Here is a 15,891-nt window from a genome sequence, read left to right as displayed (position 1 = left end):
GACATGTCACAGAGATCCTTTAAATAACTCACTGAGACGTTATGTGTGAAAAGATATATTAAAACATGAAACCAGTACTGCACGACACTTACATCCAACACTTTCATATTTTGTTTTCACGTATCTTTGATTTTCCATATTAAATTGTTAGCAGTTGAAATGGTCTGAAGGGTCCAACGGGCCCTCATTCAGTCGTATGTACACCGTGCCATCGGGATGTGTGGCTTTAAAACGCTGCCCCGCCTCTCGAGTCCAGCTCCTGTGGTTTGAGGGTCGGCATTTAAGTGATCTCTCTAAAAGCCCTCTTCTCCTGATACTTCACTTTGAGTCTCCTCTTGAACCTAAGAGAGGGGGGGAGGGGGGGGGGGGGGGGTAGAGGAGAAACATTAATAAACACACCGTTTTAATCTGTAAATCACTGAGAGGCTTTGAGGAGCCGTTACGCAAGAGGTCCTTACTTGGCTCTTTCTCTGGGTTCGATCAGGTTCCTCTTCTGCATGCTCTTGAAGCGATCCTTGAGGACGCTGCCCTCTGGCTGCAGAGCACCAGCATTACAGGGGAGGGGGGGGGAGAAATCCATGTGAGACAAATATCACTCTGCACAATTCCCACCCAATATAAAATCCCGTTCACATCACAAAGGCTGCTTTGAGGTTCACTCAGAGCCATAAGGGCAGGAGATAAGAGGGGGGGGGGGGGGGGGGGGGGGGGGGGGGGGGGTGGGCAGGAGATAAGAGGGGAAGCAGGGCATTTTCCACCGGCAATTAGATCACACATGAAACGTAAAGACGCCCGGGGGAAGTGGGTCAGTATTAGCTTAGAAGACAATGCACCGAGTAAATGAAGCAAAACTCGTTACAGATAAAGACTCGTGTCCTCACCGACAGGTTGACGGGGATAAGCCCGTGAACATTAAACGCAACAAGTGAAGTACCTTGAGTTGTCGCAGGGAGCCGGCGAGCTCGTCACTCAGCTGGACCTCCAGGTCCTGAGCCTGAAACCTGCAACAAGACAAACATTAACTACCGTGGAGTGAACGCAACTAAATCAAGCCACACAATTATACAAGTGTGTTGAAAGGGCACTGGAGGATGCACTCACATATCGCATCGACAGACAACATTATTGGAGAACGTAAAATACATTATAGCAATTAAAAACAACGTGGCCGTTTTGGATATCTTGATATTTGATCTTGGGCCAAACTGGAACTTCCAGGGGTATCAAAACATTGGGCACAAAGTCCTTAACAATTCATACTTTTGTCATTATCATTTAAATCTTAAAATAGTTTTAATGTTGCAGTAAGGTTTTATAAAACATCCCATTGGACATGTATCACAAAGATTTGGGGGAACACCCCTCTTTGAAAGAGTCTTCCTGTTGTAGATGTGTTGTTTCCCCTTCATGCACATGTGACGAAGGCTTCATGTTAACCTCAGACATGATGACCTCTAGTGGCGTTCGATGATCCTGCAGCAGGACACTTGAAACCTGAGCTAACAGAGGCAGAGCAACAGCCCCAAGTACAGAGACCTTGTTGCCTAAAATCTGAGACATGCAATCAGGGTCATCTGAGATTGAGCTCGGGTTTGAAAGAGGTTGGCATTTGTGTAGCTTGTTTGCATTATTGGAAATGTGCAATCCTTCCATCTTAAGTTTGAGTACAAGTGGGACACTAATTTGTCATAACATTGCACCACGGGCTAATATATCCCCTGATAAGCCAGATAAGCATGCTGGCATACATCCATCTTACTATCCTGGTATTTCTCTCATACATAGCGCTTTCACACCAAGTCCTTTGCCGCACTTTGTTCATCAGAACTCTTGTGATGAACTAAAGAGCAGATCGCGTTCCCACCAGAACAAGTCCCTGAGGGAGGATCAGGGACATCTGGGTTTACTGGCAGGCCGCAAACAACTTCACGGCGTATACTGCCACCCGAAGTTGTCAGAGTAAATCGTCGACACCTCCTCATCTCCACCGCTCCCATGTTTTCTCTTGTGTTGCCATAAGTTAGTCTCTCTCCGTTGGGGCTAATGCTAATAATGCCAGCAAATGAAAACGGCAGTTTCACAAAACTTTTCAGAGTTTTACGAGCTTGCAATCCGCCCAGCCAATCAGAAATTGGAACCTTTTTCTCCCAGGAAAGCCCCTGCTCTCTAGCAGGCACTACAAAGGGGGTGAAAAGGTTCTCATGAACTAAGTTCTAGTTCCAGATTTTTTTGGCGTGAACGCAACATTTTCAAGAACTATACTGGGAAAAGTACTCCGGCGTGAAAGCGCCTCATGTCAGGACATACTAAATCTATCTCTGCATGCTTCCATACACACTCAAAGGCAAAACTGGTATTTTAACCACTTGAAAAATGTTCACAGTTTGTGCAGAGGTCCTACGAGTCCCCCAACATTATGAGAGTGCAATATAAATGTAATTTAACAAGTGAAGTTGTAGCTGTGAGGCGAGCGCTCGGTGCGTACTTGAGTTTGCCGAGGCGTCTGGGTTGAGATTTCTCTGCCTCCTGGTTGGCTTTGCGTTGAATCTGTTTCACTTTGGTGTCCGACTCGTCCTGTTTGATGGAGGTCTTTATGGAGCGCAGCTGGAAGAGCTGCTGCTGCCTCAAGGTCTTCTCTTTGTCGGCCTGTCGACTTTGCTCCTACAACGGGAAGAGGAACAGTCAGGTGGAGTGGGAAGATGGTGAGTGGAGCAGACACAATGTGGCAACCTTTTGAGAGTTGTTGCTAAAAGCTGCATAAAAAAAAAAGCCATAAACCAGGGGGGCAACTAAGACTGTTCATTGATGCAGATTGGGCATTTGAGTTTTGTTTATATCGTCCAGTTGTATTGTGTCTTAGGTGTAATCTGGCTCGGCTTCCTATTTATGGACATGCTTTTATTTTGAAGGAGAGGTAGCGGTGTTGACAGGAAGTTGTTGTTGCTATGGAAACAACGTGACAGAGATTAACGGAGAAAAGTAATATCTACATATAAAAACGGAGAAAGTAAACGAAGAGGCACAAGCTCTTACGTTGATATTGGAGAGTTCAATAAATTCAATTTGGAATAAAAAAAAATGAATAACGAAATCCGAAAGTACTCCAACGAACGAATATTCGAATACAGCCCTAGTTACCAGCTCCCTTAAAACTTTTACATTCACTTATTTTTTAAATAATGCTACATATTTCTATTATATATCATGATTACTTTGTTTTTATTCTTACAACGTGTGGTTAACTTATTTAATACGTACTCTTAGTGTGTTCACATGTCCTCAGATCCCAGGAGACCGTTAACAAAACCGTCTCCTGAGCTCCTATGAGTTATCTTCACATTCCCAATGAAGGAAATACTGGGAGCGCAAGGATGTGATCATCACAGGACACACACTGAAAGCAAGGCGGATTTTGAAATGTATATTTTCTTAAAACTCGTCTTTATTGGATGAGAAATGTATAAAATGGTTTTTCCATGACCAACCTGTGCAGTCGGTACGTGTGGGGCAGGCAGGAGCTAATATAATAAACGTTGCCAGCTCCCTTAATACTTTTATATCATGGATTACTTTGTTCTTACGCAACTATTTATATTCTTACCAACGTGTGGTTAACTTATTTAACATGTAGACTACTCTTTCCTTGCATCTGGACCTTGCTGCCGTGACTGAAGGGGTTCCGATTGAGATTTTAGACTGAAGACTAGGGATGGGCATCGTTAAGGTTTTAACGGCACTACTACTTTTATCGATCTGGTCTTTTAACGGTACTCTTATCGGTTCTTTTGGATGAAATAAATAATAAGGTAAACAAACTAAATTGTGAACAAAACTAACATTGCTTTATATTTAAATTAAATACATAATATTTCACATCTAAAGAAACAACAATGTTTTAACAAATGGTATTAAATAATGTGATGACAGAACAGTAAACAGAATAGCTCAAACTTTAACTAATCATCAACCCATGTTTGTATCATGGAGTTAACTCCGTGTGTTGCTGCGAGCACACAGAACACCTGACGTGGAACCGTTCCTCGTGGACGGGGCTACAGAGCTGCTAGAAAGACAGTGGAACCCGGTGCATTCCTCCGTCTGGACGTGGAGCACTTTTGCTAAATGTTTAGACAGATTGCTCGAGTTACCGCCCTGACATGCTGAACTCTTATTGCACTTTTGGCAACGAGCATTCTCCACATCGAGACGGGTAAAAAGACCGCTAACGTCGGCGCTTAACGGTACCACGGTCTTTAATAATTCATCCCTACTGAAGACCCTGAAATGCAATAGTTGCCGATACATTTGCTTACGATCGTTAAAATGTTTTAGATTCCCGCTCAAAAGCTGTAACTAGTGATCCCAAAATAAAATCTGAATAAAACCACATCATCAAAGTGTGTAACTTTCATAACGGCCACCACTGATATTCACATAAAGGCTGAATTGACGGCCGTACCTTGAGTATCTCCGCCCTCTCTTTCCTCCTCTCTTTCTCCGTCTTCTTCAAGGCCTGTGAGATGGCTCCTACTATCACACCATCATCATCAGCTCCTGCTTCTTCATCGTCATGATCATCTTCCTGTTCTACCAGGCCCTCCACCTGCTCTCTGAAGATCGTCTCCTGCAGAACACACACGTTAGATCAAATCAGACGTAGCTCCTGATCACTGACAAAAAGAAAGTTGAATCCGCGATAATAATCTTCACCTCTGTTGCTAGGTGATCTTTGTTGACCGCCAGCTGCCTCACGAGCTTGTCTTCCGCTTTTTGTTTCTTCACTTCCACATCATGGGCTTCCTGCAGCAAGGCCTGTGTGCATATAGTGAGGGAAGAGATTAGCCTTTAGTGCAGGTCATACTTTGACATTTTAATACAATAAAAACTGCTTTGTTGCTGGATAAACGCAACACACCCAAAGATATGCACGAAATAAAAGCCTCCTCACTTTTCAAGGCCTAATATTGATCCAAAATAACCTCAAATTAATTATTTACATTGGAGGATTCATACATTTTGGGTACTTTAGGGTAAATATGCAGGAATCCTGAAGTCAAATGTAAGACCTTTTTTAAGACCTCATCGCCACTTTGAGTTTTAACCGGTTACCTTGGCGACACACTTTACCTCACATTGACTATACACAGTATTGATTGTCCTTCCTCCTTATCTTCCAACCATTTGGACGCAGACTTGCATTTCCCCATAACGATGTTGCTTAGCAACCGGCGTAAACGGACCGTCGCGCGCTATCAAGCAGTGAGCGTGCGATGTCCTGTTCAGATGACGTCAAACCCAACGGGATGCCATCAATAAACTACACAGAATCACTGCACACCTACGCCATGATTACATTCAGGCAGACTGTAGAACACAACCTCTCTGGACCATTTATATACTTATTGAAAACAAGCTCCAAAATGTAATACCTTGGAAAATGCCGTTTAATACTTTTTAATAGCCTTAATTTTCGCTTAATTGATTTATCAACTTTTAATACTTTTTAAGACCCCCCCTGTCAGTTCCTACTTGTCCTATTCTTACCTCAGGTTGCATTGACAGGGTTCCCTCCACTGGTTTCAACCCAGCACTAGATGTTTTCCAACCAAATACGGTTCAACCTCCACTTCCCCATATTCATTTGTAAGTAGATTCGAAGATACATGAGTTTCTGACAGCCGCTAGCTGCAGTTTGGTTGCTAGGTTACTAGCTGGGTGTTCTCCAATAAGGGGCCAAAGTTAGTGATTACTGGTTCCATGTTGAATTAATTAAATATAAATTGTTGGGGGGGAACTGAAAGGCTCTTACCGTACGGGTTACTTTGCAGCCCGGACATTTCACAACACACTTAGATGCTATAGCAACACAGAAGTACCTTTCAAATCCGATCATTTTTAAGACCTTCTAAATCATGTTCAAGACCTTTCTTATTTTTTTTGTCATATTTAAGACCTTTTTAAAGCCTTAAATTCAGATGATCAAATGTAAGACTTTTTAAGACACCGCGGGAACCCTGATTGAGTCGTCCAATTTAAGAGATTCTGCAGTAATTGTTGGCTTATCCTCGTCCTCTGTGGTATGATCGCTTTTAGCTGAATGTCCTTAACATTTCTTTTGCTTATCAAATCAAGCTTCTCTCGACGAGGAGCAAGTTCGGAAAATGAGCATCACATTCAGGGTTTACTCCATGAAGTTATGATAGTAGTCGGCTTCCTGTTTTAAGGGCTTAATCTACGGTTACCATGACATCAGTCAAAAGGCCTCACACTTCATTTTCATGTCTGCTGTGTGAGGAACTCCACGAGACTTTGTTCGTGTTGAGAGTTGTGCAAACCCAAGAAAGAAATATGAGCAATCCTGCTCTGAAATGCAGGCTTTTTAAATGACTAACTGAAGTCGACGCCATGCCATTTCCTAGCGTGTCGAGTTGTCACCAACCTGATGGGAGAAGAAGTCTGGGTTGTAAGATCCTCCAGGAGCGATCACCTCCACAGCAGGAAGCGCAGACGGCTTCGCATTCATTTTCTCTGGACGCTGAGAGAGAAACCGTGACGACGCCACGTTAGTCGAAGTCAAACCACTACATGTGTAACATAAAATACTAGTGCTCTGCTCGAACACTATTAAAGAGGTCACTTGAATTGCTAAAACAAAACACTTCTCACCTTGACACGCGATTTGCGCGTTTGTTGAAGGTACCAGGGGTCAGCTGTACTTTTTACTACAATGAAAAGAATAGGTTTCCAAATCAGATCATATGTGCAGAGTAAGGACACGGACAAAAGGTCTGTGTCAACATGCGCGTGTGAAAAGCTCCCAGGAAGATATTAACTTTCCAGGCAGTAAAAAAAGCGATAATTTTTTTTTTTTTAATTCACTTGATCACCATCAGTTCTCAGGGACTTTGTATCCTCAGATCTCAGGTGACCGTTCACACAACGATCACCTGAACTCCATGTTTGTCTTCACATTCCCATGAAGGGAATACTGTGAGCGCAAGGATGTGATCATCACTGGAAACACACACAGAACACTCACTCTCTGGTGCCCATATGTCGTAGAAGTCTCTCTCGGGGTTGTTGTTGGCGTCAGTCACTGCCTTGCTTTCCGTCTTCTCGGGAAGCCGTAGGGTCAGCAGCTTTTTCTGCCTCCGTGGCACGATGCCTTTGGCTGCCAGATGCTCGGCCTTCTGGGCAATGCGGCGGAGTTTCTTGGCATTAGGTAGCTGGTAGGATAGCACACTGGGGGGTAAAGGCAGAAGAGATCATGAGAGACAGGAGGATGTAAAGGAACGAGGAAACAAGAGACGTGACGCTTCATAATGTGTGTTCACATGTCCTCAGATCCCAGGAGACCGTTAACAAAACCGTCTCCTGAGCTCCTATGAGTTATCTTCACATTCCCAATGAAGGAAATACTGGGAGCGCAAGGATGTGATCATCACAGGACACACAATAAAAGCAAGGCTGATTTTTTTAACACTTTTTTCAATCTCCACTTTATTGGATGAGATAAATGAGAAATCGTTATTCATTCCAAACTCTGAGCGGTCAGTACGTGTGGGGCAGGCAGGCGTACGTAGCTGAGGAGGAGTTAATATAATAAACACAACCCCGTACCCCCTTAGAGTCTTTACAGATACTGATCGGGATTAGTTTTGTGTAGAAAAGTGTTTTAGGCCGAATGAATGAGCTTAATGGCTTTCCATAAACTTGAAATGCAGCATGGAATGTTTTTCTGATATGTATGAACATGGACTAAAGAAAGGTTCCAAACTATCCAGTATAGTTCTGAAAAATAAAACCGACAGTAATTGCAATTAGTGAAATTGCATACGCAGGGTAAAGCTCAGAGCTTAGCGGCTGGTACTGACTCTTTAGGTGCGGCAACGAGGGAGTCGTGCTGCAGGATCAGGTCGATCCTCAGAGGACGCACCGGCTTTCCTCTCCTCATCTTCACCTCCACAGGTGCCACTGCAGCCCAGGGGAAAGAAAATCATTTGAGTCAGAATTAGGCATATTGGGATGTGGGAGAAAACCACCTCCTAACTGATTTCTATTTGCACGTCCCAACCGTGGCCCCGAGGGACATATATTCACCTTTCCGTTCAGCTTTCTTTGGCGGTCCGACATCCAAAAAGAACAAAGTTTCGTCCGTCTTCTCCGAAAGCAAACCCCTGTAAAACAGAGACCATATCATTTTACCAATCATGTATGCATAAATTACAGACATAATATAAAAATAATTGCCTATTTTCCAAAAACTGAAGATATCCAGATAAAGCATTGAACAAAAAGAGCTGCACAAAGCTAACCAACCAGCACAGATCTTTAGCACGAAATGTATAGACAAAACGTGACTTGAAGTCAAGAACATACTTTCCTTTGTTTATGTGTAGAATTGTATAGGATTAGGCAAAACACGTGGTCTGGTATATTTTGGCAGATCCTTCTTTTTAGTTCACAACATTGCATTTAATTTTGCACATGTTATTTTAGGGGACTGTTCGGATAACCTTCGTGTTATTTTTGTAGTATCTACATTTCCAGTTTCAATGTCCAATATAACTAAGTGATGGCAAACTCTGGAACTCAAGTGCCATTATCCGGTTTATCAACAATGAACTAAAAGACAAAGCCTGTTAACCCTTATTTGTGGATCGTGAACAGGACAATGTGTTTTTAAAAATAAATAAAAAGCCCTTCGACATGAATTTCACTTTATTTGTAACATGGTAAACTAATCAACAAAAAGGGGGAAGTACTACTGAGATAGAACAATCTCAGTAGTACTTCCCCCTTGTGTTAATCAGAAAAAGAGCCACGCAAGTAAGAGTAGTAGTAATTGTGCAGAAAAATGTCCTCCACTAGTGATATATTAGAAGCGACATTTTACAATTGTACAAGTAAATGTAGTGGAGTAAAATTAACCTCGAGATTGTACATGAGTAAATTATGTCATAAGCTACTTTACAATAGTGGTAATGTATGACTGAAGTTATTTTTATTTTTTTAAAACAACTCTTGTGACAACAACAAGACACCAAAAAACAGGACTAGCTTAGCTAGCTAACGGCTGTAAACACAGTACACGGTTTTAGGGGGGGGGGGAGAAGACGGTCAGACATCCGGTCACAAACGGTTAAAACCCGACGAAATGTCCTCTAATGAAGTTTAACATTCGACATTTGTTAAATGTAAATACCACACGGTGGTTTCTCCAAACACATGGCTGAACTCACCCTGTGGTTCTCTCCTGGTGTCGGATGTCTTGCAGAAACTCGTCCACATCGTTGATGTCGATGTTTTTATTCCAGTTCTTCTTCTTGTTCTTGTTCAAACGTTTTCTCCGAGTGGTGGCCAAGCTATCGCCGCCCGAAACGGACTTTAACTTAATAAAACCAGGCTGGGAGGACGCCATGCGTTTCATCCTCCTGTTGGCCGCCATGTTGGAGGAGGAATGGTGGAAAGAAAACACGTCACGTGTTTGGTTTTTATATGCGCGAGGGACGCTGCAGGCGCGCCCCCTGCAGGACAGCGAGGGAATTACCATATATTCAGAGATTTAAAGGGTTTATTGCATGGTTTATTGTCATATGCACAGTAGCTACAGTATCGAAATGGTGATTAATATATGAAGTCCCAGGTTCCTCCAACAATGCAACCTAAATATAAATAAGTTGTAAAATATTAAAACAAATAAATATAAAACTAGTGCAAGACCAATGTGTTTGGGTGTATTACACCCATTCATAAGAATCAAAGGCTTTCTTGTTATACTGTATGCACATAGGTTTTATTAACACTGGGGTCGCTGGGAACATGTGCCCACCACTTTTTGTTGTGTCCCCACTACTATTTCAAAGCTTGTTTTGTTTTAAATGTTCTGACAAACAACTAACTCGTGTAAAATTATTCACTGAGGCTTATTTACACAATAAGAAAAGATAAAATGATAAAATGAATGAATGTGCATTGCCAAAAGCTCAACAAAAATGTATTTACTCGTTATAAAACCACTATGCACTGATCAGTTTAACAAACTTTTTCCACTTTTAACAAAAAGCTAAACCTTTGCATGTGCACTATTTGTTCCTTTTTGTATATGTTATGTCTTATATGTATAGTTTGTCGTTGGAGCCTGGGAGTTATTGATTTAGTTCTCCACAACTGCAGCACAATAGCATGTTGTGGGAGTTAAAATGAAAACAATTCCCCCCACATTATGTTGGAGTAAAGTATTATCACTAATTGTGATTTTATAATATTGACGTATTGTCGTCCTAATTCAATTTGTTATAATAGTTGTGTTGTCTTGTTTATGTTTCTCTGCACCATTAACCCGGGTAGTTTTCTGCAATGTGTTTAAAATGAAAGAGCGCCCCCTGTAGGACTGGCAGTGTAAATACTGCATTTGCTGTCTCCTTGTAAATAAAAGTTAAAATATTTCTTATCTGTTTCACATTTTATAACACTATGATATTTTTATTTTTGTGTGAGTACAAAGACAGTTTTCCATTGCACTCAGATAATAGAGTAACACAAGTGTTGTATATGTTTTAAATTACAATTGTGTATAATACTACATCATTAAAAACTGTGAATATCGTTTAAAAGGTCTGCAAGACTGAAATCCACTTTAATAATATTCGTTTACTCGGATATTAAAAGTGCTCTGGTTGCTTGTTTTTTCCAAATAAAATAAATCTAATAAAAAACAATAATATAAATTCACAACAGTGTCAAATTACATAATAAAAAAAATTGTGAATAGTTTTAAAAGTCTGCAACAGTGAAATCCACTCTGTTTCTATTCAGTTTCTCTGCTATTAAAAGTGTTTTTGGTTGTTTTTGATATTAAATAAAATAAATGCAATTAAAAAACAAATAGTATAACCTAACAAAAGTGTCAAAAATCGGAATAAAGACAACATTTTGCATGACATTGCATGTGAAAGTGACCATGCAATTGTTTACCATGTTGCCAGCATGTATGTAATATGTTTGTTCCAGGTGCATCATGGGAAATGTGTCTCCTGTTGCTCTCCTATGTTCTTTTTCCTTTTTTTTCCTCCCTTCATTTTATAGCGAGAAGAACAACGCTTTAGAGACTCAAGAATAAATTCCCATTTTTGACCTGTTATCTTTCACGAAGTTTGCAAAGGTAAGTCTCATCATTTCGATAAAAGTCCAATCTTTCATTTAATGTTGTGTTATTTTTCGGATGAACGTGTTTTTTACATTATTTTTGGTGAAAAAGAAAACGCAGAGCAGTCGCTTATTATCTGCCTGCTCGGGGGACCTTAAAAGCACTTGTGATCTCGGTCAAATTTGACTCGGAAATGCGCCTAAAGTGAGGGGTCATCTGACAAAATATTGTTCACCAATTGATCCCCTGACATGTCTACTGTCTTTTACAAAAACTATATTCCACTTTAATGCCGCGGTTTGTATATAATTCCGTCGTTTTTATAACCACCTTCCTCGTTTGGTACAACGATTTTTTTCCCTTCCCGTTTACATTCTTCTAGCCAGCCAGCCAGCCATCATCTTTAGGTGTGCTCGTTTGCTGACAGCGGGCAGCCGACGCGGGCGGGAACGCTTGGTTTTCCCTCGTTATAGCTCATTCTGAATAAAATATCAGGCCTTGTGCGCTACCGGGGTGCGCAGTGTAAAGAATCGAACAAACCCACGTCCATTGCGCAAGGGGCGGGATGTTTCTTGCCGTCATCGTGCTGTGATTGGTTCGACTTTTATTTGAAATGAAATGATTGGTCTACAAATTTGAAATATCCCGCCTCCATGGCTTGTTTACACAATCTGATTGGTTCACATGATAAGAAGGCCTACCATGATTCGACACTATTGCTGTCCTTTTTACGGACGTCATTCATTACATAAGCTGTCTCGGATATAATACATACAACAAATAGACGCTTGTGCTGCTGATGTATGGTTTTATATCCCGCTCTTACTGATGAGTAGATGTACAATTCTAATTCAATCAAAAATAAAACTGGAAAAGTACATTTGTATCCTTCAAATCCCCTCCCCTTCACACTATTCTTTTGCACATGTGCCTTAAAAATGCATTGTAGTTTATTTACCCAAGCCAACTTTGTCCTGTGCCCTCAGGTGATCTTAAGTAGCCATGGCCCGTACCAAGCAGACCGCCCGTAAGTCCACTGGAGGCAAAGCCCCCCGTAAGCAGCTGGCCACAAAGGCTGCCCGTAAGAGCGCCCCCTCCACCGGTGGGGTCAAGAAGCCCCATCGTTACAGGTGAGAGTCCATACAGTGCCTTTGATTGTGTTGGAAAGATTGGAAAACACAGAGGATGCTTCAGTTTTATGCCCCTTGTTCAATATGTGGATATAAACCAAAACTCAACTGACAGGTGGGCACCAATAGTTTTCCTTCAGCCCCAAATAAACTCTTTAGGGATGTATTTTACTTCCGTTTTTATTAACATTTTACTTTTATTAACTTTCTCATAAAACACAATAGGCAATCATTCCGTATTTAGATTGTTATGTGGATTACATTTTGGAAAAATAGATTATTTTCTACCCTGGTCTCACTCAGACTCCTACTAGTAGAGAAAGACTGATACTTGGGTTAAAACACTCAATACCACTCTCAACAATTTGCAGAGGTGCAAGGTGAAGATGAAAAAAGTGCACACGATTCATATGTTCTGTTAAAATCGGAAGGGATAACATAACTTTTTGTAAAAGCAGCTCAGCTTCTCCCTCCTTAAATTGTGCATTTGAACATGTTTTCCTCTGCTCTCCAGGCCCGGTACCGTGGCTCTGCGTGAGATCCGTCGTTACCAGAAGTCCACTGAGCTGCTGATCCGCAAGCTGCCCTTCCAGCGTCTGGTGAGAGAAATCGCCCAGGACTTCAAGACCGACCTGCGTTTCCAGAGTGCTGCCATCGGAGCTCTGCAGGTCAGAAAAACAACCAGATGCATACACTTGACCACTGGCTAATGAAAGAGAGGATATTAAACCAGAGACAAAGCGGTGTTATAAAACACTATTAATGGCGTACAAAAATATACAGTGCTGAACAAATTCATGTCTATCCATATAAGCACTACTATCAGACATGTTCTGCTACACTTCACTCACTTTCCTCAAACTTGAGACCCAAATTCATGTTAAACAAGTTAACATATTAATATGTAGGGCAACAAATTAGTATACTATACAAAACGCGCATTGTGTACCATTCCTTAGTTGCAGGGACTGATGAAAATCAACCATAGTACACTTTCAAAAGACCAGCATGACAAATCATTTCAACGATAATCTTTGCTCTACTGACATCCCTGTTCCCCCCCCCTGCAGGAGGCCAGCGAGGCCTACCTGGTGGGTCTGTTTGAGGACACCAACCTGTGCGCCATCCACGCCAAACGTGTCACCATCATGCCCAAAGACATCCAGCTGGCACGTCGTATCCGCGGGGAGCGCGCCTAAAATGTTTCCTGGTTTGTTATATGCTGTCCTCTTGTCCCCTGTCACCACTCTTTTCCTCCCTCTATACTTAGTTGGTAGTTTGGTTTGAGGTCCTATATATATATATCATATGATTGTGATAACTGTAAAATGTGTGATCATGTCTTCTCTGGTGCTACTAGTAGCCGAGTTTCCTTCGAGGTATCTTCAAGTTTGTTTAAAACGTTGCATCACTTCTAACTAGCTAGCTCACATCAATGTTTGTTATCTCCGTGCATCGGGTGTTTTGGAAAGGCAAGAATAGTTTGCGATATCAAATGTGCACAGGAAATCTCATCAAGGCTGAGACATCTTCATCTTCACACAGACATTTAAATTGATATAATGGGCTTTTCTTTACTTTAAATAGAGATGTGTGGTCAAAGTAGTGATTCTTCTTTCTTTTTTACAACAATGGTGTATTTCTACTGTTAGTGTTTAATGTTTCAAAAAACTATAGTTTGATTCTGGTTGTCAATTAGAAAACGTCATTGTGCTATGATGACACTGCATTTTTGGCAGAATGCAAGCGGCGTATATGTAGCAGACCTATGGTGATCATACTTTGATTTTCAGCCACGTTATTATGTCCAGGTAATGTTTTGACTTGTTGTTCCTCTCTCAGGTTGATATAACCTATTTTTTTTCTACTGTGTTTTTGATTTATGTTTTCAGGCATTTTTAAGAGCAAAATATTTGTACTCTGGAATTCACATACAAACATAATAAACAGATTTGTGTGGTTAATAAACTGTTTTGTGTGAATATCTACTATGAAATATCATATGAGCTGAAAAACAACACGTCTCTTGATGTTTCTACCACTCCAGCAAGGAGATGAATCATTACCTAGAATGATGGTTACAGTAATTCAGTAATATTTACTATCTTAAGCATTTAGTACGTTGTAATTATCATGCATCTTTCTTCGAATAAATTATTCTTACTTGCCAACTTTTTGGAAATAGCATAAAGTAGTTGAGGTAAAAAAAAACAGTCACTGCTTATTGTTATTATTATTTAAACAGTATCCCATGAATGTTATGCACTTTGAAATCACCTCTAAACAACCTACACTTTTCTAAAATAGCATTTTTGTAAATAAAATAAAACTTCATTATTCTATTTTATTTCTTTATTGTACACATGTTCATATACAGAGGTGTAGAAATGCAACCTGCCAAAGACAATGATGGTGAACTTCTACACCACCTTTATATTAGATGTTCTTGTTTTAGATGTTATGTATGCACCATTAGTCAAATTCCTCGTATGCGTGAACCTACCTGGCAATAAACCCGTTTCTGATTCTGATGAAACCATACAGTATGCAGACATATGGGTGATTCTCTGAACCGGGTGCCTTTTGGGTCTTCGCATTTTCAAGAAAATACCTTAAAATATTGCATTTTTTATCATAACATCTGGTAGAGGACTACTTAAACCTTTGAGGAAACACATTTTCCCACCTCAGGCATACAATCCCAATAATTACTAGGAGTTTCCTTCTTACAAAAAGTTGTTTGGAGTTCAACCCCGTCACAGACAACTTGGAGTCTGTGTGAATATGATTCAAAAAGACATTCAAGTTAATTCTTGTTGAACCTTAATCATCAGAAGTCCCTTTTTTAGAATCACCTATGTCAAGTAGATTTTTTCTTTTAAAATACTCACCATTTGACTGGACATAGGAAAACACTAAACCATGTTAAAATGTTATGCATCACATTCTAATAGTTCAATCACTTTAAGGGCTTAATAGCTTTTTTTGCTTTTAACGTGATAAAAAAGGAGCTGTTTTGTAAAAATGCAGTCATAAAGTGCAAACCAGTTACTGTAGATACTGACTACATTTTAATATGAAAATGGTGTTGTCCATAAACAATAAATAGTTGAATTACATACAGTGTAATATATTCAATCTGCTCCCAACTGAAGCAATACAATAAAAATAGCCTATTTAGTTCAATATTATCTTATTTTATTCTTATAAAATTGGCTATTTTTCATCCCAGGAATTCAATATTACATTGAAACATATTAAGTAAATACAAATGTAATCACACTTACTTTCAATATTAAGTTTGAATCTTTCTCTAACAAGTTGTACCAGGTTAGTTCCTTGTAATATCTTGAAATTACACTTCCCTTAGCTTGTTATTAGTGTTTAGCAAGTTGTCCATGCTATCTCCTACTGTTTCACAACACTTTACATAGTTGTTTATTTTCTACTCTTTTTAATTGTTTTGTTTTACATGCTGCTGCAACGACAAAAATGCCCCTATTTAAGATCGATAAAGTAAATCTGATATTTATTATTATTATTTGTATATCAAAATCTGACCAAACTAAACATAAATGTTGACAACACTGTTGCATTGTGGGACATGTGATT

General features: G+C 40.3%; 2 protein-coding genes across 2 annotated transcripts; one reads left to right on the top strand and one right to left on the bottom strand.

Moving 5' to 3' along the window:
* Nucleotides 1–39: 39 nt before the first annotated feature.
* Nucleotides 40–9,476, bottom strand: nop53 (NOP53 ribosome biogenesis factor). Its single transcript, XM_034097988.2, has 12 exons — nucleotides 9,243–9,476; nucleotides 8,101–8,177; nucleotides 7,875–7,974; nucleotides 7,040–7,242; nucleotides 6,667–6,722; nucleotides 6,440–6,535; nucleotides 4,711–4,812; nucleotides 4,460–4,624; nucleotides 2,486–2,661; nucleotides 935–1,001; nucleotides 459–535; nucleotides 40–341 (listed from the first exon to the last, which is right to left on the bottom strand). The coding sequence occupies exons 1-12, from the start codon at nucleotides 9,446–9,448 to the stop codon at nucleotides 281–283; spliced, it is 1,386 nt and encodes a 461-aa protein (XP_033953879.1). The 5' UTR covers nucleotides 9,449–9,476; the 3' UTR covers nucleotides 40–280.
* A 1,579-nt stretch (nucleotides 9,477–11,055) lies between these two features.
* On the top strand, nucleotides 11,056–14,247 carry LOC117457225 (histone H3.3A). The gene is made up of 4 exons (XM_034097164.2): nucleotides 11,056–11,164; nucleotides 12,136–12,279; nucleotides 12,794–12,947; nucleotides 13,350–14,247. The coding sequence occupies exons 2-4, from the start codon at nucleotides 12,152–12,154 to the stop codon at nucleotides 13,476–13,478; spliced, it is 411 nt and encodes a 136-aa protein (XP_033953055.1). The 5' UTR covers nucleotides 11,056–11,164; nucleotides 12,136–12,151; the 3' UTR covers nucleotides 13,479–14,247.
* The last annotated feature ends 1,644 nt before the right edge of the window (nucleotides 14,248–15,891 follow it).

Source organism: Pseudochaenichthys georgianus, chromosome 13 (assembly GCF_902827115.2).
Source record: "Pseudochaenichthys georgianus chromosome 13, fPseGeo1.2, whole genome shotgun sequence".
Classification (NCBI taxonomy): Eukaryota; Metazoa; Chordata; class Actinopteri; order Perciformes; family Channichthyidae; genus Pseudochaenichthys; species Pseudochaenichthys georgianus.
This window is presented reverse-complemented; position numbering and strand designations above follow the sequence as displayed.